Source organism: Corvus cornix, chromosome 26 (assembly GCF_000738735.6).
Source record: "Corvus cornix cornix isolate S_Up_H32 chromosome 26, ASM73873v5, whole genome shotgun sequence".
NCBI lineage: Eukaryota > Metazoa > Chordata > Aves > Passeriformes > Corvidae > Corvus > Corvus cornix.
The window spans coordinates 3,686,724-3,713,767 of NC_046354.1; the positions used below are offsets into that span (position 1 = coordinate 3,686,724).

At 42.3% G+C, this 27,044-nt stretch overlaps 1 protein-coding gene across 2 annotated transcripts; it reads left to right on the top strand.

Annotated features, from left to right (window-relative positions):
* The first annotated feature begins 1,023 nt into the window (after positions 1-1,023).
* Positions 1,024-25,508, top strand: MAPK14 (mitogen-activated protein kinase 14). Of its 2 annotated transcripts, none has more exons than XM_039565065.1 (12): positions 1,024-1,340; positions 8,154-8,283; positions 10,423-10,481; positions 10,855-10,966; positions 11,489-11,518; positions 11,951-11,998; positions 12,445-12,559; positions 13,519-13,590; positions 19,084-19,163; positions 21,799-21,877; positions 22,159-22,332; positions 23,120-25,508. In XM_039565065.1, exons 1-12 carry the CDS (start codon positions 1,225-1,227, stop codon positions 23,185-23,187), a joined length of 1,083 nt encoding a protein of 360 aa, XP_039420999.1. In that variant the 5' UTR covers positions 1,024-1,224; the 3' UTR covers positions 23,188-25,508. The 2 variants fall into 2 exon arrangements, with proteins under 2 accessions (XP_039420999.1, XP_039421000.1); XM_039565066.1 differs by lacking the exon at positions 19,084-19,163 and adding an exon at positions 21,200-21,279 and having other exon boundaries at positions 1,225-1,340; positions 23,120-23,612.
* Positions 25,509-27,044: the final 1,536 nt, after the last annotated feature.

Below are 27,044 nucleotides of genomic sequence, written 5' to 3' on the forward strand. Positions count from 1 at the left end.
ATTTGCTGTGATATTCTGTACTTACTACTTGGTGAAGACACCATGGATTCCACTACAAAATTAGCTTAACCTGCTGCACTTAATGACTTGAGACTTATGCATGCACTTGAAAGCAAACGTGTATCTTTGATACTGCAAGGCCTTTTGAGAAGTATTGAGAAGTAGCTTATCCTCCAAAAACACAGAGAAAGATCAGGACACTGGGAAATCTGTGCAGGGCGAGTAAGCTCTCTCCATCCTTCCTGGCTTGACAGCCCTGGAATGGAACAAAACATCCTTGGGAAGTTCACAGGAACAACTCATACCCGCTTGCAAGGCTTCAGGAGCACTAGGGCTGAGATACACCCTGGCAGGCTGTTACTCACCCTGTGCTGCCCTAGCTAAGCTTTCTTATCTATTTTCCTTTTTCGTTTTAGAACAGCCCAAGGAGAAGCGCAGCGTTCGCTGAGGCGAAGGCGGGACAAGCTCGGCCCGGGCCCGGCCCCAGCGCCCTCCCCGCCGCTCTCGCGAGACGCCGCCGCGCGGGCTCCATATTGGGGCATCTGTGCCCTGGGCGCGGAGCTCTCGCGAGCGCGGCCCTGAGGAGCCGCCGGGCTGTGCCGCCCGCGGGGAGCGGGCTCCGCGCTCGGGCTGTGCGGCGAGAGCAGGGCCAGTGCCCGCCGTCAGCGCCCGGAGCTGCCTGGGCTGTGCGGGGTGTACGGGGCCGGGGTTCGGGTCCGCCGCTCGGGCTGTGCCGCTCGGGGCGGGACGTGAGGGGCGGAGGCGGCGGCTGCGCCGTCCCACCTGCGGCGGGAGCGTGTCCCCGCCCCGCACGCCGGCGCCCCCGCCTCGCTCGCCGCTGGCCGCACGACCTCCGGCCGCGCCTCACGGGGCCATCCCGCCCCTCGTGGCACAGCCCGGGGAGGGAGAGAGGGAGGGAAAGCGGCGGGGGAAGGCGGTGACAGGGCCGCGCTCGACCTCGCCCCCCGTGCCTGTGGGAGGGGGGGCAGTGGCGGCGCGGCGCGGGGCGGGGCGTGAGGGGCCAGCGGGGGCGTCGCTGCTGCGGGGCTGCCCCCACCCGGGAGCGCTGAGGGGAGGGAGCGAAAGAAGGAAGGAAGGAAGAAGTCGCTGCTGCTGTTGCTGCAGGAGGAGGAGAAGGAGGTAGTGGCGGCGGCGGTGCTGTTGCAGCCGCGGGCAGAGCCTCCCCCTCCCGCCGGGCCGGGCGGGGCGGGCTCCGCAACCGAGATGTCTCAGGAGCGGCCCAAGTTCTACCGGCAGGAGCTGAACAAGACGGTGTGGGAGGTGCCCGAGCGCTACCAGAACCTCTCCCCGGTCGGCTCCGGGGCCTACGGCTCCGTCTGGTGAGTGCTGGGAGGGGACCGGGCTGTGCGGGGGAGGTCGCGTTAGGTCGCTGCCCCGCCCCTCGGCCCCCTCTGCCCTGCAGGGACCCCCGGCGGGATCCGTGCGGAGCGGGCACCGCGGCGAGCGGGGCTTCTCTGTCCCCCGGGCGTTCCTCTCCCCTAGCTCTTCACCAGCCTCCTGCAAGAGGCATTTTTCCTCCCGGGTTTACGCGCGGTGCTGCCGGGAAGCCGCAGTCTCGTCTTTGGAATGCGTCGGGGATTGCACCACATGGCAGGTGGCTCTGAAACATTTTTGCAGGGGAAGATAATAATGTGTCGTTCCCGGCCCCCCCCCACCCCCCCGAATGATCTCATATGGACATATTTCAGTGTGGTTTCTTGTAGTCAGTAGGTGCGGAGTGCAGAGGGATGGAGCCTGGTAAGCCCCCCATAGCTGGCTTTGCAGAGCTGAGGGCTTGGCAGCTCTTGTCCCAGTTACTTTCTGGACCTGAAGGATAGATTATACTTAAGGCAATTGTATTTTTATCTGGAATTTGTTGATAAACAAGAAGTAGAGGGAAGGCTATGGGGGCTTTTGTATCCCTGACTTGTTATAGTGGATTTACAAGCGCCGATATTGTCTTGGCAATAAGAGATGAACACTGGAAGACTCGTTTTATTGCTATAGAATTACTGCAGTATGTGCTCCCAGAGAGAGTAAAGTCCTGGTATGAGACCTGCAGAAATACAGGGAGCTTGAAGAGTTTAGTTTTTAATGCTTACCTAACAGGAACAAGCCAGGCCACATGTGTGAGGTACAATATGTCCTTAATTTGTAGCTTCTCTGCTGAAGTATGGTGGATCATTAAACATAAATGGAGCTGCATACTTTGCTTTAGTTTTAAGACAAGGTAGTATTTGAATCAGTTTGACTCCAGACTTTACCGATCATTTAGTAAAGTGTTCACAGATTACTGCCTCCTTTGACTAAGAAACATCTTTCACATGAGCATTCTGGTTTTTATTCCCTGTTCTTTGGTTCTGTCAAAGTGCAGTCAGAATTTTGAAATATGGGTGCATAATTACGTAGCTGCTTTGCTGTTGTGTTCGAGCAGGCATGCATATGTTTTTATGAACATAGTGTGCAAATTTTTGTTATGGATATAATTTTTATTATAAGCAGGGATGCATGCTGCATTCTGTTAGTAAAGAAAATAAGTTGCTTTGCATGTGCTACAGTTTTAATGAAATACTCTCAGCTGATCTTAACTGGTTATAAAATTGTTGGTAAGTTGAGCTTAAATAACATGCATTTCTTAAAATGCTGCGATTGAAGTGTGCAGATGCTTGCATTTTATAAAATTAAAACAGGCTGGTCAATTTTGTAGCAAGAATAACCAGTATACATGCTGAGGTGTTTTGTTTATTTTGTTTTTTTTTGAACATAATCATAGAATGATTTTGATTGGAAGGGAATAGACAGGTTTCATTTGGTGAAAGAAGGACCTTGTCGACACAGCTGATAAATACCCCTGTATGTGTCACAGAGTTATGCAACTCCTGAAATGTAATGGGAAATTATTTTGCTTGGTGCCTTGTCCTTTGTGTTTTAAGGTTGATCCTACATCATACACCCCATTCCCTTTGTCTTTTCCCCCTCCCTACAATCTCTGCTGTACATGTAATACTTGCAAAGTTTGTTTTCACAATCAGTAACTAAAGAGTTTGCCTCATGAAATTTCCTGTTTTGCTGGGTCAAAACTTTCAAAGATTGTGCAACTTTGTTCAGACCAAATGAAACAGTTTTGTATTGGAAGCAATTTCAGACATGTGGCACAGATTCTTTTTACAGTCCATGTTAATGGCTTCCTGTATGTTCTTCTAAAAATAGTTTTCAGAAAAGATACAGTGATATGGAAAGTATGTCAGAATTGAAAAATTCAAGAAAACAAAAAAAACCTTTGCATATTTATGGTAGTTTATTAAGCTCCAAGCAGTGATGCATATTATTTAGAATATTCCTGCAAAGACTTGCTCCGCTCTCTGTCCCTTTAGAGATATTTTTTCTCCCCAATAAAAAGTGACCTAGTGTCATTTGGGACTTGGAGTTTGGTGTATCCCTGTTGGGACAGTAAATACTGCTGTTTTAGCAATCCTTAAACAAAATGGTTAAATATACTTCCATGTATGTTCAGTGCATTATTATATTCAAATGTAATCAAATTCTCTGTTGTTTTAGTTGTCAAAATGAGGCATTTTAAAATGAAGAATCTCTAGAAAGTGGAGGGGAAAATGAATAAAAAAGAAAGCATTAAGCTGGCAGATGAGTCACTTAGACTGTGGTGCTGTTGTGGGCTGCTTGAATGTGCTGTGAGTATGGCTTGGAACATGCTAATACACAAACCTGACTCTTGTGGAGTCAGTGGATGGAGGGAGAGGCATTTTCTGCAGCAGCCTGAGTGAGACACCTGAGACATGTGCCTGAAGTGAGAGCATATATTGCAGTGTTTTCTGAAGGGTGATGTGCAGTGTTGGAAGAAGGAGGTTCCAGTGGCCAGCTCAGGTATTTTTCAGGATCCATTTTTTAAAAACTCGAAGTGTTAGAGATACAAATAGGGATTCAGTTCCAAAACTTTGAGAAAAATCTACATGTATCCTCAGATTGATCCTTACTAAGTCACGTAACAATTGCCGTGGCATCTGTTGTTTGAAATGCTGTTTCATTCATTCTTGCAACAGTTTTGTATATTTATACAACACAGTCTTTTGCATGCTTTTGTAACCAGGCCTACATTGGGGAAAAAAATGGTTCCTGATATATCCATTTTGTAATATTTCACGTAAGGAGGAGAGGGACCTAGACAATACAAATCTTGCAGTGGGAAGTTGCTGAACAGAGATGGGATTGATTGGTGACTCACGCTTTGGTTGGAGGATTGCTTCATTTCTTGCGTGTGCTGGAGGGAAGTCTCGACTCCTGGCATCAGTTCAGCCAGCTCTGAGCTAAGCAAAATGGTGTTTTCACAATTTTTGCCATCAGTTTCTGAGATGCTGTGAAGCACATTTGGTATATTCTTAGTTTACTTAATTGTTATATTTTTAGCAGCTGTTCTTTGTTGTATTAATGCATTTGTAAAATAATGGGCTTGGTTTAATTGCTTTGCAAGCTATCTGTATTGCCTTAATTAATTTGGAAATAATTGAACAGCCAAGACTTACTCTTCCTCAAAATCTTGTGTAAGATTTTTTTTAGCTTTTTTTTTTTTTTTGGTCGACTGTCAGGTGATACAGCCCTTTCAAAACCTGTGATTTCTTCCCATTTCAATCCACAGGTGTACTAACACTGAGTCTGAATTTCTTGGATACTGAGAATTCCCAGAGAAACATTACAGATTTAAGAAATTTTAAAACATTAGGCTCCAGAGGAAATGAAATAACCCTAAATATCACCTGTGTAGAAACAGTTCCTCCGTGGATTTCTTCTAATCCCTTATCAAAGCACGCAAGTGCCTCCAAAGCCTGTGTGTGCTTGGAGGGACAGGTGCCTGCTCCTCCAGCAAGGTGTGGTAGATCTGTGAGGAGTGATAGGAACAGAAGGGTGAAACTGAGTGGGATGAAGCAGCCATACAGGAAAGATTGGCAGAAGATGTGTGAGGAAGGGGGAGTTGAGTAGGAGAAGGGCAGGCACAGAAAAGCTGTGAGCAGAGCTCTGAAAGTGCTGGCAAGGAGTTTGCACTGTATGGGAACTTGGGATATTAAGGGAAATTAGTATGGGCATGTGTCCTATAGGGAGATTTTTATTACAGCTTTCTTAGAAGCAGAAGCTAATGCAACACAGGAGAATGATATTTGCAACTTTTATAATGTGCTGGGAGGGTAATGACTGAAATGCAAGTATAGAAGTGACTGAAGTCAATAATGAACTGTCAGGTACTAACTGTGTTTTTTCTGTCTGATTAGGGGTCCATAAATTAACTTGAGAGGTAGCACTAAAGAGAGTCAGTTAGCTTGGGTATTTGCAAAGGCACTAGCAATGAGCAGCATATATTTAGCAAAATAGCCTTTGCATAAAAATTAACATTCTGATTATCTAATATTTAAATAAACTGTGCTCATAAGTAACTTTGTGCATCCTTTAGTTCCTCAGACTGCTTTGAATGTTTCTCCTAAGATCTAATTTGGATCAGTGGATAGGTTCTCTAAAATAATTGTTTTCTTCTACCTCCTGTGTTCTGGATTCAATTCAGGTTAGATCAGAATTGTAATTTTAGCTCGCTTAGGGTGAGGTGGATGCAGTTCATTTGCCATAGCACATGTAAGAGGTTAAAAAAAAGTGTGATAAATTCTGAATTTGTACTGATCTTGTTTTAAAAGGGATTTAAAACTGTGGATCATGCAATTTTTTCCTAATTGGGCTTCTTTAGCTGAAATATGATCAGTGTAATGCAGCTGTTTTAAGTCTGTGATGAAAGGCAGCTTAGTGTTCTTTAAAATGTTCTCCAGCTGACAGCTGTTCTGTAGCTCTGCACGAACCATTAGCCAGTTATCTGTATTGACAGAAAATTATTCAGCATGATTTTATCTGTGGGGAAATAGTCTTCAGGCCACAAATATGACCAACCTTCGTGTTCTGACTTTAAGTCTAGACTGTGAATGTGCAGTAATACAGAATTTTCTTTCCTGGGCTTGTGCATTGTGCTGTTTAACCAGTACTGCTGATTGCAATTCCCTTGGAGGTTGTACAGCTAGTGCAACAGCACAGTGACTTGATATGACCCCCAAAAATGTCATTAGAAAAAAAAAAATGAAATTGAAATTCATCTGAATCCTGAAAATAGCTTTTGTCTGGTGGCTCTGAAATTTCAATATTTTGGAAACTGAAAGAGAAATTTGATTCTGGAGCTGTGGAGGTGGTTGAGATGCAGAGGATTCCCTTCTTTGCAAGATGAAAGAGTTACTGGTATATGCTGCATTTTGTACCTGAAATGTTTGCAAACTGGTGAAGAGTCATGACTAATTTATAACAGCATGTGTTGAATGATGATGACTATGCTTATTTTTGCTCTAAGTCCTAGAAAACACCTTACATATCAGTAAAATACTGGCACGTAATTTCAGGCCGAACTAGGGATATTTGAATACTGCAAGATGATGAATTTTACCTGAGGCTGAAAAAAAAAAATTGAATTCTACATTTCATGAAGTATTGCTACTTAAATATTGATTTTTTCTTTTTTTCTAGTGATGTGTGAAAACTTGACAATTTGAACTCAACATTAAAAAATGAATGCTTGATGGCTTCTTTTGTCTGCCAGGCTGAGGTGTAAAGGATAACTTGTATGTGGAAGCAGTTGCTAAAGGGTGTTTTTTGAGCCAGTGCGATGTAGCTTGAGTAATTCAGCTCTGGCAGGTTGCTGCTCCTGTGACCTGGTGTACTCCTGTGTATTTTCCAGAGAGCTCTTTCCGCTGTGTGGATGCCCTTTATAGAAAGGGAGATGCTCGTCTTCCACTGTGCACAGTGGGTTTTTCCATTCCCTGGCAGGGCCTGGGGGAACGGTCACCGGTCATAGAAGGGTGCTGGTGTTGTGTTTTCTATTTCTCATAAACTTCACTTACCAATTCCTTGGAAACTGGGCAAATTTGAGATAAGGAGTCTTTTTGCAGGTTTATTCCAGGTGGTTGCTTGAAAAGTAAATGACAGCTACATTTATTTCAAATCGCTCCTTTGGTGGGGTGGGTGTTGTGGTTTGCATATGCAGTTGTGGGTTTATTCTAGGACAACTCGTGTGATTTGTTTTGAGCTCCATTAGTTAAGCTTTATATTTCACACTTTACCTTTATAAATATGTAGCATTTATTTTTGCTTGATGTTTATCAAGAACTATGCATACTCACTTTTAAATGGAATCGGGAGTTCACCTGAATCAAAAACACAGCAGGAAAATCAACCAGTATTGTCCTTGTATGACTCTTTACATTCCGTACTTTCCCCGTATTTGTTGTCTTGAGTCAAGTGTTGATTTCACATCCTCTCTTTCTCCTCCTCCTTCCTTTTGGACAGACCAGAGCTTTATAAGTTGCATAAGGAATTAATTCAGAAAATATAATTTTACAGTACAAAATATATACGTGCGTGTGTATATAGATATTTTTAGTTGCTGAGTAGGATTAAATAAGTTCTCATGGGCTCTTAAGAAGAAATACTATTTGTATGTACAAAGTTTCTGCTAAAGGGACAAGTTTTGGTAACTTGGAAGCTACGTATCATTTATTCACATGCATTTTTGTATAACAGAACTTGGGGATTGGATGTGATTTACTGAAGAAATTTAATTTCAGCTTCAATTATGATTGACAACAGTCATAATTGATTTTATTAGGCACAAGTCTTGGATTTTTGTATGGACTTAAACCCTGAAAATAGTATTTTGAGCATAGCATTTTTTGATCAAGTGTGGGGTATGAAAGTATGTTTAGGAGTTGTGATAGTATTTATAAGTACTCTTCTCTCCAGAGTTTTACTGCATAATTATGTTTAAGAGCACTTTAGACAGCAGAGTCATAAACATTTCTCTTTTTTTCGACAAGATTGTCCTTTACTGTGTGGACAAGACTCATATTTTAAACATTTTCTGCAGAAACCAACAGTTGTGTAAATATGTGGGGATTTTGGGTGGTGTGCAGGTTATGGACCAGGATACCTAGAAATCATTTTCATTGGTGAAATGGTGTTGCCTGTGACTCAATGTCTAAATAACTCCATCTAGAATAAGTGTGGATTTGAAGACGTTCATAAAAAGTTGGTTTTGTTAATTTGGTTACTCTCTGTTGCAGTTCTGCCTTTGACACAAAAACTGGTTTGCGTGTGGCTGTGAAGAAGCTCTCCCGGCCATTCCAGTCCATCATCCACGCCAAGAGGACCTACCGGGAACTGCGGCTGCTCAAGCACATGAAACATGAAAATGTGAGTTGAGGGAGAGGGTAGGAAATGCTTTTCTGAAGCTGGACCGAGCATCCATCAGGATTGCATTTAAATATCTTGTTGCGTGTTTTTTTCCTAATGCTAAATGCAAAGCTTGCGGTAGTCCAAGGGCTTACAGCTGTGGAAAATCATGCAGAATAACAAAACCAACCCCAAAAATCCCCACAATAACTAATTTTTTATTAAAAAAATCTTAATATTTTCTAGAATAATCTCAAAATTGTTATTTAGCAAGTTCATAAGGATTTGGGGCACAGGTGGTGTCACTTACAATCTCCTGGTTACTAGTAGTAAACTGCAGTTTTTGTTGTGTTAAGCATTTATTTAAAGAAAGAAAATCCCAAAGCTTGTTTTTAGTGTCTTCTGGAGTGTTTCTAATAATTTTTTTTGCCTTGCCTGTTTTAGAAAGTTATGAAGCAGACATTCACTAGATTGCTGTGGGTAAAATAGGGAGGAAAAAAGGGGTGGTGATGAAGGGGTGGAAATGAGATGGCTGTTCATACAAGCCATCCACTTAAATCATCAACAAGGAAACAAACCAGAAGTGTGGCAAATGTTATGTTGAACTATTTTTTGGTAAAACTTCCATTTGGTATAGAAGACAATTGCCTGACCAGTCTCCTCTGTCTATGACATTACCATGCCAACATATTTATACTGCATGGTGTTGGGAGCAAATTCTATGTGCAGTGGAGTGAAAATTCTCATAACGAGCTCTTGGTAGAGCTGTCAGAGCATCAAGAAGAAAGGAAGGCTCTTGATTTCTTTTGTCCCAGCAAACTCTGACTTGACAGAAGGGTGATACTCTTTGGACATGAGCTGAGCAAAGCCAGGACGTTTACCTAGCACAAAAAGCCAAGCAAGCATAGTTTCATTTTAAGGAGCTCCTTGGCTGGTCTGTTCAGAGCTTCTGCTGTGGCACCAATGGTTATGTGGTGTGGTTTCTAACCACTGCAATCAGCAGCTGGTATCCCATAAATCATCTTGATGTTTTTAGTGTGGCTCACATCACAGGAACTTCTGATGCATGTGTGTTACTGTCAGTAATTCTTCCTGTGTGATACCATTGTCTCAGCAGTAGAGGTAACTTTTGATCCTGCTTACTATCCATAGAACTCTCAAGTGCTTTGGGTTGGAAGGGTCCTTAAGATCATCCAGTGCCACCCCCTGCCATGAACTGGGACACTTTCCACTGGACCAAGTTGCTCCAAGCCCCATCCAACCTGGCCTTGGACATTTCTAGGGATGGGGCAGCCACAGCTGCTCTGGAAATCCATTCCAGGGCCTCGCCACCCTCAGAGGGGAGAATTTCTTCCTAATATCTAATGTAAATCTACCCTTTTTCAGTGGAAAGCCACTACCCCTTGTCCTATCATGACATGGCCCTTGTGAAAAACCTCAGTAGTACCCAGGAATTTCTTTCTGGACCTTTTCTCATAGCTGAGATATTCTTCAAACAGGAAAGCTTTGATTTATCTGTTGACACACAAAAAAAGGCTAATCAGGCAATGAAAATTAGTTTGTGACTACAGCTGTCTGAGATTCATTAATATGTTTTGATTGGCATTGCAAAGAGCCTATATAGCTTTAAGAGTAAGGAATAAAAGGAAGTTAAGTCATTTTTATAGAGAGAGATATATATTATCAGTTCATCACACCATCATTTATCTGCGGGAGGTTTATCTAGGTTGTGATTTAAAAATCCTGCAGATGCAGAGATGATCAGGCCTGGTTCAGGCAGGCATATTAGTGCTATTGTCCTGACTATTCAGATCTCAGTTTTGAAGAAAAGCATTTGGTTTTATGTGGCACAGAACACACCAGCAAGTGTGGAAGATGTGGTGGTTTGAGGGACTTGAGCATAAGGTGGTTTTTCATATCCTGTATCTAGTTCATGATGATCTTGAGCAAATAAATGGAGCTGCAGAGCACTCACATGTCTGCATCAGGTTTTGAAATTCTAGGAGGCCTCGTTAGCTTGCATAAAGCACAACTCTGAACAGATGGAAATTAAACATCTACTGGAATAAGTACTTCAATGCCACAAAGGATCTTAGTAACTGTATCAGAGTATGCTATAAATATATTTCACAGCTTTTCTCTTCACTGTTTTCTTTTTAGGTGATTGGCTTGTTGGATGTGTTCACCCCTGCCAAATCACTAGAAGAATTCAATGATGTGTAGGTAACTTCTCTGAAGATTGCAAAAGAATATCTTTTGTATCTCCTCATGCCTCCCAGATTATGACAGAAATATTTGTCTCTTTAATTTGTCTGCCATCATTCACAAATAATCCTGAATTCCAGCACAAAGTTACAGTATATCCTAAGGTATTGGACTTGCCAGACTTGTCCACTTGCTGTGTTTTACTGCCCAGTGCTGTTGGAATCACTGGATTAATTTCCTACATTACTTAAAGTGTCACGGTCTATGTTTCATTCAACAACGTGCTTTGGGACAGTCAGCCCTGCCACTGGAGATTTATAGGGGAATTTTTATCCTAATCCTATTCAAGAGATTGCTTCACAGCCCACGTGTTTGCTTTGTTCACAGGTACTTGGTGACACACCTCATGGGAGCAGATCTAAACAACATTGTGAAATGCCAGAAGCTCACTGATGACCACGTGCAGTTTCTCATTTACCAGATCCTTCGGGGACTGAAGGTGAGTGACCCTGTCGTCCCTGAATGGTGACAGCTCATCGTGGGGGGTGGAAGTTCCTGGTCAATGTTACATCATCAGAGATTCAGATGACTACAATCTGGGGCTTCTATAACTTCCCTAAAGTATTGCAGGATAAGATTTTATTTTTGTTCTTTCACTTCTGCCTCTCTGGAGCTCTGCATCAGTAAGGTTACCTATCATTTTTATGTGCTCCTATGGGCAGAGTCTGGGAGATGATGAACTGTGATGCCCTCTAACCTGCTCTGGCTATGAATTTTCCATTTCTTCAGTTTTGTTTACTTGTGTTGTTCTGCTCGGGTGGCAGAACTCCTGGGTGTTCCTAAGGAGAGGCAAACTGGAACACCCACCTGCTTGAAACCCACAGACACACAGCTGGTTCCTTCTGCAGACAGACTGTAGCATCTGAATTGTGTGGGCTGGGGTAGGGCAGTATTTTCTAGGGAAGAGATGAGGAGGTGGCTACTTGGACTGTTACATAAATTTTGTCACCTTATTTTACAGTACATCCATTCAGCTGACATAATACACAGGGTGAGTATTCTAAGATTATTTCCTGTAGTGAAAGAATATCTTTAAAAAATGAAGCATAGAATTTTACAACGTAGCACCAAGAGAAGCAAGAAAAAATTTTCTGAGAATTATTTTTGGTTAAATAGTAAAAAGATTGAACAGGGGAAGTGGTTGTCAAGATCCATAATTTCTTTTCCTTTTTGAAATAGCTTTTCTATTAAATATAAATATGCAGCACCAGTGTTGCAATAAGCCTTTATACATTTGTGCTTATATGTGACACCTCTGAGAACCACGGGAGAGATATGTGACTCTGTGATAAAGTAATTTATCCAAAGTTAGTAGTTGCACTCAGTTAGAATCTGTATTTTTATCTCCATTTACAATTTTACCTACTTCAGACTTGTGAAACAACACATATACCACTGTTAATGTTGATGTTTAATTTTTTAGGATTTAAAACCTAGTAACCTAGCTGTTAATGAAGACTGTGAGCTAAAGGTAATGTAATTTAAAAAATCTGATTTGTTTGATTGAGATTTGAGTGAGTGCCATGCGAATGTCCCTTGCAACTAAAGTGTCAGAATAATTCCTTTTGAAAATACTTTTGTAGAAAAGCAATAATGTGCTTCCCAGCTGTAAAGAGTTGTAAGGATGTGGTTTTTGTACCTATTCCTGTTTTTAGTGATCATCATGAAAGCGAAGAGTTAACAGCTTTAGTATGTGTTTGCTTGTTTTGGAAACAAGATACCCAGACACGATGCTGATTGTCAAGTCCTATGCTGTTCTAGCCTAGTGTCTTTTCACAGGTTGTGAAATTCAGTTTCATAATATGTTTTTGCAGCTCTTCCACCTCTCCTCTCCCCAGTTCAGTGATTGCCTGGTTGGTTGTGCTGGGTTGTTTGCACTGTTGCCCTGCAGTAGTTGGTGTGTTCTGTGTTGTGTAGATCCTAGATTTCGGCCTGGCCCGGCACACGGATGATGAGATGACCGGGTACGTGGCCACCCGGTGGTACAGGGCTCCTGAGATCATGCTGAACTGGATGCATTACAACCAGACAGGTAATGCCTTAGGCCAGCACAAGACTTTTCTGTTTTGTCAAGTTTCTGAATTGTGGGGGGTAAAAAACAGAGGTTGTCCTTGCACGTGCTCCCTTTCATCTGATTGTATAAATTGGCACCCTTGGTAATTGTGCTTCAGAATTGGTATTTGAACCACAGTCTGTCAGATGGAAGTTAAGAATCACTGTAGTAGCATTCACAAGACTTCTTTAAATTGTAACCTTTGAAACTGCAATCAGCAAAATATTGTCAGCACTTAGCCCTTGCTTTTCCTAGCAGAGTGGTTTTTAAAATAAGTGACTGGAATGTATCTGGTTGAGGAGAATGTCTGGAGCTATAGCGCGAAGAAATGATAAAAAGTGTATAAATCTCCCATTCTTTCCTCTCCTGTTAGCCACTTCTTCACAGATTTATCTTCCTCACAGTTTCCAGTATCTTCTCTCCAGCAGTATTTGCAGATCAGGCACAGAGAAGAAAATCAAAGTCTGAGAATAGGTCTTGTACAGGAGAGCACCAAAGAAATGTGCGACCCCAATTTCATATATCACTACCTTATCTTTCTCTTTTCCCCTCCTGCACCTATATGGCTTGTCTTGTATCTTCAGTGTAATAGTTGGTGGTGGTTTGGGTAGAATTTATGTAAGTCTACATGCAAATCCATTCCTCAGAGCCCTCTTGAACAGGTTTCTTCCTCTTGGATGGTTTAGATTCATCCCCAGCTCTTTGGTGTTCAGGTCATGCTATAGTCTGGAAAGAAGAGTTGCCTGATCTTGAATTCTGTTATTTTTACAAGTTTTAGATGACACAGAACAGTATCAGTTAGCTTGCAATGTATTTCAGACTGCTTCAATGCCTAAGACTATTTAAGGATGGAGTTGTTGGCACTGGTTGGATGGGGTGATTCTGCTGAGACTGTATTTTTATGCATCATGTTTTGTTTTCTGTTTTATTTTGTTCAGTTGATATTTGGTCAGTGGGATGCATTATGGCTGAACTGTTGACTGGAAGAACATTGTTCCCTGGCACAGACCGTATCCTTTAGAAATAATTTCTTTTTTGAAATTGAAATTAGATCTTCCTTTTCCCATAATTGATGAGAAAAGAAGTTCTGGGTTTAGTTATGGACTTTGTTTTTAAATTAATGGCTTCTTTTACTCACAGTACAAGGAGGCAAGTTCTTGATTTTGCTGCACATCTGTTTCCCTTTATTGTCTGTTGTCATCACTAGATTTACATACTGTTTGTATCTGGGAGTTACTTTCCTTTAAGTTTATTTAAATTTATTTGTTGAGTTTGTAGCTAATACTTGCATGGATGTCTGCCAAGAATCCTCTCATGCTTCAGGTTTCTTGTAAATGTGAAGCATCCCTTCTGGCCTCTCTTCTTTTTATCCTGGAGGTATCCTGGCTGTGAAAGCAGGGGGTTTGCAGATTCTTTAGTGCCAAGGTTCTTATTAAAATTGCTCTGAAATGTTTAAGTTCCATTTCCATGCTTGACTGTAAACAGACTGTGGACCTTCTTTCACAGTGTGCTTGTACTGGTGTGAAAAATCAAGCTTGAATAAGATCTTTCCAAAGTATTTTTTTTTCCTTTATCAAAGTGGACTGGGTAGGACACTTTGGCAAATTTATGAGCGGACTTTGTGAGATTTGGTCATATTTTCCCCAGGAAATTGGAGTGAGACTTGATGCAAATTGTTAAAATTTTTGTTCAGCCACACAAGATAGGGGTGTAATTTACTACTGGCAAGATTTTTCATTGCCTAGAAATTGGGCTTTTATTTGCCAGAGAAAATTACATCGCCCACCTTTTACCAAAGTTTATTATTTCAACCACTGTTTGTTTATTTTAATAACTTTTGTTAATTTGTTAGTATCTATGTCAGTTAATTCAAGTATGTTAGCTCTTGATGAAAAGAAAGCTGGTATTGGAATTGCTGCCTTTTGTTTAATGTTACCTCCAGAAACCATCTGGATTCCAAAACTCACTCCTAAGAAGCTCTCATTCCAGCTCTTACAGTGTCACCTCCCTTTTGAATGTGCTTTAACTTTATCCTCTCCTCTTTTTCTGCTTGACTCCATCTCATAATTTCTCTCTAAATTTGTCGAATTTGTTGTACTGTACTGTGTAGTCATCTCTGCTGTATTTTTCTATTGTCAGAGACAGAAACTGAATTAAACAAAAGCTGGTATATTTTTATCTGTTGATTCAGCATGTGTAGGTTGGTTTGGACAGCTTTTTTTTGTTTCTTTTAAGAAAAACTGAGATACCAGGAATTGTTCATTCAAACAAAGCAAAAGTCTTGAAGCTGTTGCCATTATTTGACCCTAGCAACAGTGACACTTTAGATTTTAAAGAACTTGACACTTGCAACTAAAATATTTGCTAATAGGATTTGCAATGTGTAAGAAATGCTGCATGATTTTATTTTGTGATTTTTGTGAATTGAACAAAATGGTGATTTTTCCAAGTTTGAGAAGTTTTTTTCTCCAACTCTGTTCTTAGTTGTAAATTAAAGCCACTAATATCTGCAGTGCAAAATGAAGTTTACTCCTAGGATCTAATTTGTTTGCTTTATCATAATAAGGTACTTCACTAATTTATCTCTCCCAGCAGATGCTTGTGATGATTTACTTTAAATGCTCAATTTCTTTCGCAAATGGCAGTAATGCTTTTTAATTAAATGCTTTTTCTGTTCTGAGTTGCTTAGATTTAAGAAAAACAGACCCAATCCTTTCCCATCTTAAACAAAACTCTGTAGTACTGTAATTCTTCCAGTCCTTCTGTGTGGTTCCCCACTTTGTCTGTGCTTTTTGATCATGAGATTAAAACTAAAAGGGGAGCAGGGCTGGTTCTGAATCTTGTTTGGGCATGGAACACTTACCCAAGGATTAGAAAGGACCCAGGCTGGCAGCTTTCACTCCAGTTTTGCTGACATCTAAAGATAGTAAGCAGAATTAAGATGGGTCAGTTCTAGTTACTTCCTGTCTTGGAAGGCTCTTTGAAATCTTTATATATGCATTATTTTAGGAGAAAGTTGAAGGAGTTTTCCAGGTTCAGATCCTGTTGGGTAGTTGTGGGCTCTTAATAATTTCATTGTACCCACGGATTGCAGAGGCTCTTGTTCCTCCTGTAGTGTCACTGTGCAGCTGCTGACTTACTGACTTTGGAATTAGTATTAACATGAATAACTCAAGGTATGTTTGCCTTGTCTCCAGTTGCCAAGGATGTGGTATATCCAAATCCACTGCAGTTCCACAAAATTCCCTGTGCACTTGGAGGCAATACGTGATTTTGTGTTGCTGGAAACTGCTCCTGTTTGACAACTGAAAATTTGAGATAGTTCTTGCTTTTTGGTTTCAAGATGTAAATTTTCTCAACTCTGTAGCTTTACATTTCCAAAATTAGAGTGACAGAATATGTAATGGCTTCCCAGGATGATCATCCCCGCTGTTCAGATGGTTCTCTTGTTTGAAGTGTTGGTCCCTTTCAGCAAGGATGTAGCAGAAATGCTCTGATGTTATTTACAGTCCATCACATATTTCTTTGTACAGCCTGGGGATGCACCTGTTCAGTACAGGTAAGCTGTAAGCTCCTTTAATCAGGTAAGTAATAAAGTTGTACTCTGAAATGATGATCTTCAATGCTGTCTGTGATGATTATGCCACTGAGAAATTAATATTGAGTTTAAACTCTAAATCTGTAGAGATTCTGAACACAGCTGTAATTGTCTTAAAGCAAGAATTGAGATACTCCTACCAAAAAACCCCTGTGTTTAATTTGTGCTTAGCTCTGCCGGATTGCTGAAGTACTTCTAATTTACAACGGAATGTAAGGTAATTGAATTATTCCTGTTGTAATCTATGGGTAGAAGTATTTGGATGAAAGATGGATTTCTAATACTGGTAAAATCTGTGCCAGGAGGCAGAGAAGGGATCAAGACTGTGGGAAAGAAGTCAGAGACCAAAAATGAGGTGATGAAAATCAGAGTCCTTCAGGCACTGGACTCTGATCCTTGTGAGTCCTTTCCAACTCAACATATTCTGTGATTCTGTGCATGGGAGGCTTAGCTGAGGCTTTCTTGTTGGTGTATGTGTCTTATGCCAAGATCAGTTTCTGTTAAACACATATATTAAATTTTTACAGCTCTTGTAATGTGAATGATTCATACAAGTAAGTAGGAAAGTTGACTTTGTTTGACAATTTGACTTGCATAAAATCATATAAAGTAAAAATAAGAATATCTAGATTTTTCTTGTGCTAGTTTAACTTTTTCTGTATGTTTTAAGTTGACTGTTTTCCTTTAAACTCCGAAGAGTGTTTTTATTACTATTTTTATTCGGTAGTATGAGACTTCCATGATAACTAACTAGTCTGAAATTCCATATTCTTCTGATACACCTTATTCTTGCTTGTGGTGGCAGCTAAAACAACTTTGACCTTTGCTTTGCCTGGATAAGCTCTTACAGTCTTGTGAGATTTGCTGCTGGTGGTGATGGCAGGTTATTTTCTGACTTTTAGAATCCTTCATCAGTCCTTGGGAGTACCTTGAAGATGGCACCTGGGGTTTGCATGCTGTGCTTTCCTTCTCCATGCACTTGTGGTGGTGTTTTTCTTCTGCTTTGCATTTACTAACTCTCTTTCCTGTCTTTAATTGCTTGTGGCTCATTTCTCTGGGATGTGATGGGTCCTCTAGTTAAAGAATGCTGTAGTTCAGCAGGCCTAAAACCAGAAGCAGGGTTGGGTTTTGGCCTGGCTGTGACAGTGCCAGTTCCATATTCTGTGGTTTTTCTTGTTTATCTGAGAAGTATCTTCCAGTAGCAAACAGGACAGCAAGATTGTTGGCACACCTGTGCACAGGCTTTTAAATGCCTTTAAAATAACTTAAATATTTAAACTGAGCTATGGCATGTTAGCATTCTAAAATTTGCACTTCAACTGTTGCTTGTACAAGAATAAGTGAAAGATGTAAGAACTATTTTAAATAGCTCTGAAGAAAATCTAATTTAAATGAGCCAGTTGTGGTTAGTAGAGTGTCCTTTGCTAATTCTCCTACAGCGGTGGATATTCTGATTTCATTTTCAGCATTGCCAGTTCAGAGTTAGCAATTCAGCTATGCTAAATACAACTAAATATTGGATTTACTCTTAGATTTTGAGTGTTTTGAGTAGCTAGAAGTTTGCCAAGTAACTTGACAAGTGAGAAATTAATTCAGCTGTTCTGACAAAGTGCTATTTCCAGGGCTCTTAATTAATTTGATATATAAAACTTTAGGCCAAAGTTTACCTCAAAAGGTGAAGGTTTTAGCAAAGCACTGATGATTTCCTGTATATAGAGTTTGCCAGTATTGCAGGAACTCTTTTTTTTCTAGTTTTTTTTTTTAAACAGGTGACAGTTTTTGAAGTTCTTGTAGTACTCAAAAGATACTCTAAGAAGGAACTGCAGCTGTATCTTAAGCCCTCAGGAAGGCATTGATCCCAGAAAAGAAGATTGTCTAAAAAAAAATTCTGTAACTACTTTGGTGTCATTTTAAAGGCAAATACAAACATTACAGACAGTCTGACATCCCTGTGGAGGATGATCCAGGGAAGAAGGGAGATTATGCGTTGATGGTTTTAAAAAGGATACTTTGTGTCTCCTTAGTGTCTTGAGACTTAGACGTAAAACAGTGTCTTTGATGGATTTTTCCCCCCCTCAGTTGTGTGTTTTGTCACCTAGGCCTTGTTAAAGGGGACAGCTCAGACTGGCTTGTGGCCTGCTGGGAGCTCTGTTCCTGGTAAACATTCTTTCCCCTCTGCAGTGTCCAATCCTGAGAGCTTTCCACAGAGATGTATTAAACCTGAGCCCATGTTCTGTTTCTCCCTGCTGCTCCAGCCAGGTCTGTAGGGCAGAAGGGGTGTTCAGGTTCTTTGATCCCCCTGCCCTGATGGTCCCCAGGAGGTTCCAGGGCAGGGCCCTGTGCCAGCTGCAGCAGCTCAGCTGCCCTGGCCATGGGCAGGGTGTGCCCATGGTGAAGTGATGCTGTAGGGTACGAGCAGGGTCCAGTCATTTCCTTACCTTCTGAGTTTTACAAGTGGCTGAATTAGCCTGGAAGGTGTTCACAAAAAGCCTTGACTTTCTTCTTAATATGAGTGCCTACCCTTTTCAGCCTTCTGCTTTACTTCAGCTGTCACTAATGCAACCTAATCCTGCTAACTGCAGCTTGGTGTGGGGCCTGAGGGGGTGAAGGGAGCATGGAGATTCAGCCTTTGCCAGTGGGGCAAAAGATTTCTGCTCCCAAATAGTTCAGGACTCAGTGCCCGATTCAATGCATGTGGGGTATCTGTAGACAAGATGTTCAATCTGTCTGATACAGAGAGAGCTCAGCTATATTCAGTTGTAAACAAGAGGAATGAATATGGTTTGCCTAAAATAGCTTTTCAGTCAAGGCCTTGGCAGGAATTAATTTTCAACATTAATAGGGTGATGTGTTGCGCTTTTCATTTTGATTTCTCCCAGCATTTTCCTTTATGGTCCATCATTAGATATTGATCAGTTGAAGCTCATTTTGAGACTCGTTGGAACCCCAGGGCCTGAGCTTTTGAAGAAAATCTCCTCAGAGTCTGTGAGTTTACACTTTGATTGTAATATCTCCCCTTTCAGAAGTCCCAAGTTTGTGTGTTGTTCTCCTGTAGTCTATCTGTAGAATGTGTTGGGATTTATTTTCTGTTATTTTTCTTCCTTTGTAATTCTTTGCTCTTGGATGGCTTTAAGTTCTTATGCTTTGTGTATTTGATCTTTATTCCTCTTACCTCTGCCCATGGTATGATTTCATCCTTTCATTTTCTCATTTTACTGCTTCGTGACTTTTCTCTCAGTTTATGGGTTTATGCTTTGTGATCCCAGGTGTTACTGGGGAAGTATTTTTCACAGCTAAGAGCTTGAGGCTTGTCTCAGTTATTATTTCTTCAGATTGTGTACCCAGGGGTCTTTCTAAATAGGAGCAGGTGTGTTATCTTCTAAACACACACAGTCCCTTCTGTAGTGTGATTAATTTCTGAAACACTGCTGCCACTATCTTTGTTTTTGTAGCATAAAATGCCTTTTAGGTGCCGTTCTGTAGCAGCTATTGCAGGGCACACAGTAGAGTCTGCTGAGCATATAAACTACTTGTGCTATGTAGGATGTTGCTGTATGGGGCCCTTTTACCAAGGGAACAGCAAAAAGGCTTCCTGCAGTCCCCGTTTGGGAGGGTGACCTCTAGTACAGCACAGCAAGTGGCTGAAAATAATCCTGAATTGTGAACTTGTGCAAAGACAGTGTGAAATGGCCTTTAATTCTACCTGTTCCTGAAGGTAGAGTGAATAAATCAGTGCCAGGGATTAGCAGGTGAATGCACAGTGAGCACTGAGGTCACTGCTGTTTGTGAGGTGCAGCAGAGGATCAGAGCTGTGGAAAGTGGTGATAAGATTATGTTGTGCTGCTGCTTAATGTTCTTGTAACAGTGACTGTAAATACAAATGTGAGATTAGCCTTGAATAACACCTGCTGAAGGTACATGTGCAGTGCAAATTGGAATAAATTGGTCAACTTGCTGGATATCCCATCAATGTAAAAAGCCCTGGGATGTTCCACCTTTGGAGAGGTTAGAGCTGAATAACCCAGACTGATTTGGTTGCCCTGTGAACTGACCTTAAGGCTGCTCTGGTGTTTGAAGTACAGGGGATTAGCAAGAGACAGAAGGTGGAAGGTTGACTAAATTAAGCAAAAGATTAATTTGCATATGTAAGTTGAAGTGGGTCTTTTTTTAACTATTATTGCACAATAAAAATAATAATTGCTCTTATCCAGGTCTGAAACAAGAGTCTGTTTAAAAAAAAAAAAAAAACAAAAAGCAGTAAAATACTGTTTCTACTCTTTTTTTTTTTTTTTTCCCTTGTATGGGGAAAGCAAAACTCTTGAATGTTTGATGGTTTTTAGTGTGTCACTATAACAAATTCTGGTTTTCTGCTGCATTACTTTACTTACTCTCACTTTCCCTGTTCACTGATACCTGCTAACTCTGTTTTATGCAATGATAATGTTTTGCTAATTTTGCATTTAATGCCTTCTGTCACCCAGCCCATGTCAAAGGGCACTCAGAGCTGTTCAGAAGGTGTCAGTTGTGAGCCAGTTTCACTTTGCACCACAAGAAACTTAAGCACTTTCTATGCAGCAAGAAAAAAAAAAGCTGGTAACCAGTGCAGAGGGTACAGTTTTTGTTTCTGTTTCAATTTTTGTCCATTTTCCTGAAGCTATCTGTAGCTGCACAGCACAGGGAAAAATGTTGTGGAGTAGCCTCTGCCAAAGGAAACGTCTACTCTGATGGCTTAAAACTGCTGGGAAATGTGAACACAACCTTGTTGTAGTGTAATGCTACTTCCATCGGACAGAAGTACTTTCTGTACTGGCAGTTACCAACTGAGCAGTGATTCTCCATTGCTTTAAGTGTTCACTCGTGTAATTGCTGAACATTTCACAGGTAGTTGAAAAAATTAGTGGACCCTGCCTGTATGGCTTTTGCCTTGTGGTTTGCAGAAGAGATGCTTTTGTGTGCGACTGTTTTCTGTTTGAAATGGTTTTTGCACTGTTTTTAACAAAGCCCTTGACGAGGCACTTAAGATATTAACCAGCTTCAGCAGATCATGCGTCTGACGGGAACGCCCCCTGCATATCTCATTAACAGGATGCCCAGCCGCGAGGTGAGATCTGAGCAGATGAAGGGGGTTTGCAGGGCAGGGCTTCACTCTGAGTGTTCACCACTTCTGGAAATGAAATGCTTGCATGTGGCATGGGGTGGGCAATTAACTACCTGCTCTTCCGCAAGATTTTTGTTCTAAATGAAGATGTGAGATTTGTACAGTGCGTGCTCAACCACAGACTTGTGAGCCTTGGGAGAGCCTGGCTGTGAGTTGGTTTCGCAGTGTCTGCTGTGTTGTGCAGCTCAGCAAAGGACAGCAGGCTGCACCCAGCCTTGCTGGGACACCAGGGAATCGGCTCTTCCTGCACCTCTCTGCTTTCCAGTCTTACTTTACCACAAGTAATGTCAGCTCTTCCTCTGTCTTGAGTGCCTTAGTTGGGACAGGATAATGCTGATGTGCTTAGTGTCAGAGTAAGCAAGGAGACAGACCATAATAACCAGTGCTTCAGGATGGTTGAAAAGTACTTGGTCTTTCTGCTGGATATTGTCTGATACTTCAACAGAGCATTTATTTCCACAGGCAAGAAACTACATCCAGTCTTTGTCTTACATGCCGAAAATGAACTTTGAAAACGTGTTTATTGGTGCCAATCCCCTGGGTAAGACTTGCTTATTAAATTCTCCTGAAACTGAAGCTAGCATGTCCTGGGACACAAAGATTCCCAAAGCTTTGTTCTGACTGCAGCAGTACTGCAGAACAGGGTTATATTTATGAAGGATGTGTAGGTTGAGGGTGTAAGTGGAAGAAAATGGTGGATGATGGGTGGGTCCTGAGAAACTACAGATTCCTCATATGTGTTGGGCTTTTAGAAGCTTTACATTTCAGAGGAGAGTCACACAGCTCGTGTGAGAAATCCTCTCTGTCTGGTTCTCTTTGCAGCCGTGGACTTGCTGGAGAAGATGCTGGTCCTGGACACAGACAAACGCATCACGGCTGCAGAGGCGCTGGCCCACGCCTACTTTGCCCAGTACCACGACCCAGATGATGAACCCGTGGCAGATCCCTATGACCAGTCCTTTGAAAGCAGAGAACTTGAGATTGAAGAATGGAAAAGTGAGTCTGGGGGAGGGGAGAGAGAGCCAGTCAGCTTCTCTTGTGGTTGTAGAGTCATAGAATATCCTGAGTTGGAAGGAACCCACAGGGATCACCAAGTCCAACTCCTGGCCCTGCACAGACACCCCAACAATCCCACCCTGTGCATCCCTGAGAGTGTTGTCCAAATTCTGGAGCTCTGGCAGCCTCGGGGCCGTGCCCATTCCCTGGGGAGCCTGGGCAGTGCCCAGCACCCTCTGGGGGAAGAACCTTTCCCTGATACCCAACCTAAACCTCCCTGACACAGCTCCATCCTCTCCCTTGGGTCCTGTCCCTGCTCACAGAGAGCAGAGATTGGAGCCTGCCCCTCTCAGACCTTGATGAGTCTTCCCTCAGTCTTCTCTCCATCCCTTGAGCTGAGGTTCAACTAAGCCATGGTTAGAGGCACAAAAGAAAGTGATAGAAATGTGAGCATCCTGTTGATCCTGAGGTCCTTACACTGAGTGAATCTACCACATGCTGTGCACATATTTAGCATAGTCCCTGGTAACTAATTACTACTAGAAGCATACAAACATATCTTTGTTTTCAAACTTACATCTCCTCAACGCTCTAGAAGTATCTTTTATTGTGTATGTTAGTCTCTGAGAGTGGTGTAACCATTCTTTTCTTCTTTGTCTTAATTAAACAATACTTTTTGTTTAAAATAGTGTTAGAATATTTGAGATTGCAGGTTTTCTTGCATGAAGGTGTCTAGTAGTGCTATCATAGTCCTGCTGCTAAGTTTCTGTCCCACTTTTCCCCCCAGGCCTGACTTATGATGAAGTAATCAGCTTTGTGCCACCCCCGCTTGACCAAGAGGAGATGGAGTCCTGAGAAACTGCTCTCTTCTGTTTGTCCCACTTCACTGTGAAGGGAAGGCCTTTTCATAGGGACTCTCCGATTATCGTTCAAGTGCCTCATCACAACAATATTCTCCTTAGTGGAGGGGTTTTGTGTGTGTTGAACTGGGGAGGGAGGGGGGAGGGAAGAAAGCTGAGTCTATGTAAACATGCTGCATGCTCTTGTATTCTGTGTACAGCCTGGGGCAAGCCTCTGGAGACCTGTTCTGACTGCACTTAGTTCTTCCAGAGTAACAGTGCACCACCAGTTTGCACTGCTGGGGCAAAGTGGGGAAGGTGACAGTTCAAGGTTTGGTTGCAATCATTGCCATTTATCAATTCTCCTACAACTGAGTAACCTCAAAGTAATGAAAGTTGGTTTATAGGCTTAGAGGGTCCTCTGTTTTCTTCGGACTGAAGGTGGGGTTGAGGGATGTCCTTGTTCAATGCCAGGTGTCTGATTTACATCCAGATCTTCCTGGTACAGCAGAGTGTGGAGGCCTTCCAGTGTCTGATTCTTGGAACACGAAAAGATGATGTTTGAAACTGTAAATATGTTTGTGCCTTAAATGAATGGGGAGAGAGGGGAAAGGAAGTCTGGGGTGGAAATCTGACCCACTGTTCTTGAGGGTGAAGGCTCCCAGGTAGCCAGGCATGAACTCAATGTAATTGGGAAGTAACTTTGAGGCAACAACTTCAACCCCTGGATTGGGTATTCCTGTGTTTTACCCTTTCCTCCTCCTCTTGTTCTGAGGCTTCTCAGCATTATCTCCCAGGAGACAGAGGTTGGGGAAGATCCTTGCTAGCCACACATTTGTGTATTCTGTTCCTTACAAGGTGGTGTGTTTTTGCATGTTGTAGCTGTATGTGCATGTAGAGCTGCTTGATTTTTGTCCTTACTTTTTGGGGATGGCACTGGAGGCAGTTCAATCATCAGTGAAATGTTTACTGAGTACCTCAGGCAGTGCCATAAAATCACAGCACCCTTCCTCCTGTGCTGCAGCTCCTTGTGAAATACCTGCCATTCTAGAGGCTTCAACGAGGGAAGGATGTCATATCCAGCACCTTTTTCTTTGTTCTGACCTTCTCTCTGCAGAGGAGGAGAGCTTGGACTGGAGGGTTTCTTGTGAGATCAAAAATGTAAAAAATGTTCTTTAAAGAAATGACTATAGTATCTTGTGCCAGAACTTAAGTTATTTCCTGAAAAGATTTTTTTTTTTTTTTTAGAAGTATTGGAATCCAAAGCAAAGAAATAAGCATGCATAAACACACAATCACCCTTTCACTGTCTATATCTATAAATACAAATATTTATATACATAAAACTAACATTTACTAGAAGGTTTTTTTATCCTCTCACATAAGAGCTTCTTGGCTATTTCTTAGCAGGTTGATCTCTGCCCGAGGAAACATGAGAAGGGAGTATGTTTGAATACAAACGTGGTTCAAATATTTTGTATTTTCCAGGACTCTGCATGAGTGAAGTGCCCAGAGTTAGAGACTGGCAGGAGGGGAGGTTTCTCAGCATGTTTGTGTGCTCCATCTGTAGCTGGGGAGCTCAGGAGCCCAATTTTAGGGCTTCTGGAGGAAACATTTTTAGACTTTAATTTGTCGCAGGCATCCTGTGTGGGCAATGTACCCGTGTATGTGAGGAGAAAGGCTTTTGCAGTATTTTGTATTCTTGTTACCTGTGGGGCAGAGAGTGTTTTTGTAGTGTTTTTGCCCCATGTTTGAAGAGGCAGCACAAAGGGATGGGACGTGGATGACAAAGCCATTGATTCTTCCCAGGCTACTTCCCAGTGATCTCTTCAGGCCAAACGTTTATTAAAGGTCTGGGCTGAGATGAAGAGAGCAGCTCTGTTGTGCTCTAGGATAAAACTCTCCACAGCCCAACAAAATCAAGACAAAAACCTTCCCTTTTCTGCTGGGCCATCAGTCTGGGTATTCAAATGAAAATGTAGATATACTATGTAAACCTACAGCAAGATTATTTTTATCAGCCGTTTTATGTGTAGATGCTACAGTGTGATTTCATGCGGAAATATTGCTAAAGATTTTTAAAAACTATCGGTGTTGTGTGGGTGTGGGTGTGTCTGTGTGTGTGAATGGTTCATTGGAGTCTGTCCTCTGAGGGAGCCCCTGGGGCACAAACTCCCTGCTGCCAGTGCCGTGCTGCTCAGCTGCCTGGGCAGGAGCTGCACCCAGAAGACAAGATCTGCTATTTTGTTCCTATCCATGGATTTTGCTGTAATTGGTTATGCCAGATAAGATGTCACAATACCACTGGTTAAAAATAAAATCTATTTTTCAGATTTACTGCACTGCTGGTACTTGGAAACCTCCTGCACTAAAGTGTTGAGTTTTAGCATGGTGTGAATTTCTCTGCTGTGCTGTGGGGGATCCGGGGTGTGATGGCTGGGGTGGGGGACAAGGCCACACCTTGGTGGCTGACTCTGCTCCCATGGGGCTTCCTGTCCGTGTTTGCCCCAAGTGAGCTCTTTGCTACAAAAATAATTTGATTATGACCCTGATTACTGGACACAGACACACCCCCAGCTTTTATTTTCTGTTTCGTGCAGGGTTGCACTAATTCAACACAAACAGAACAACATCCTGCTGCTTACCTGGCCCTGGGACCCTCCTGCAGCAGGACTGGGTTGTGCTTGTTTGCTGCTTATAAGTGTTTGCTTTTTTCCTCTGCAGCTGCCATCTAGTTGGTGGTGGAAAGATCACCACAGTGGAGCTTTTCCAACTCCTCTTGTCTATCAGTGTCACTCCGTCAGAAGAACTTGGGTTCACCAGAGCTGTTCTTCACACTCACACAGCCCACAATCACTGAAGTTCTAGGCCATGATGAACCAAGGGAGGTGGTGCTGATCCCAGTCAGGCAGTTGATCCCCACTCCCACAGCAGCTGATTTGAGAAAAGATAAAGAACAGTGCTGGGGGGGTTCTCTCAGCTCCGTGAGCCTTCCTCTTCACTTTGCTGTCTGCTGGCTTCAGGAGGGGGGGACCAGTCATGTGTTGGTTTCTGGGAGAAAAAAAAATAATTCCGAACACCCAAGACTTACAATTCCAGAATGTGGTCAGTTACAATATATCCTGATCAGCAAAAAAAAAAAAAACAACCTAGAATCAGTGAGAATTGAACTGGGGAAAAAATATAAACTACATCTATAAAATCAAATTACTTGACTCATGAAGCTTAACAGTCAGGGTACAATTCTTGCAAATTATTGTCCAACTGTGCTCCAGTCAGTGATGGGGCCATCACAGGTGTGAACAACATGCTGGGAGTTTGGGTAGGCCCATGATGAAATGTTTATTACTAGAAGGGAAGCATGGTCAAAATTGTAGCCCTGGTTGTCACCCCCAGCTGCACTGTAGAGAGTGCCTGGAGAAGGATTTTTGAGTCATGCCGCCACTTCTTTTTGTGGACTTGGCAGAGTTGGGCTCACAGTAAGACTTGATCTTGAAGGTCTTTTCCAGCCTCAAGGTTTTCATGATTCTTAAGTTCCCTGTTTGATTTGGTCACTGAAGTTAACTCATCTTTGTACAGCCCAGACATGCCCCAGCTATTCAGGACTCCCTAATTGGGTGCTGATTGCCTGCATGTGCACAAGCAGCTGAGCAAGGGTTGTGTTCATCAAATAACCGAGGAGTTACATGTTTGCTTAAGGACCAGGAGGTTTTGCTGTGCCACCTCTTGCTCACAGGTGTATTTATAGACCCAGCCAAGCTGTGGTTTGTTTCCAGGCTGTGCTGCTGCTGCAGCCAGGGCTGATCTACTCAGATACGGCCATAGTGCCTTGTCCTTGGTTTGTGTTTTATGAACAGCGGGCTCTACTGTGGC

What these genes read in the sequence shown, in the direction of transcription:
- MAPK14 (XM_039565065.1), top strand. Translation starts at nt 1,225, where the DNA reads ATGTCTCAGGAGCGGCCCAAGTTCTACCGGCAGGAGCTGAACAAGACG. An exon ending in ATTGTTCCCTGGCACAGACC is followed by an intron (nt 13,591 to 19,083) that starts GTATCCTTTAGA and finishes GTCCATCATTAG; the next exon opens with ATATTGATCAGTTGAAGCTC. An exon ending in TATTGGTGCCAATCCCCTGG is followed by an intron (nt 21,878 to 22,158) that starts GTAAGACTTGCT and finishes TTCTCTTTGCAG; the next exon opens with CCGTGGACTTGCTGGAGAAG.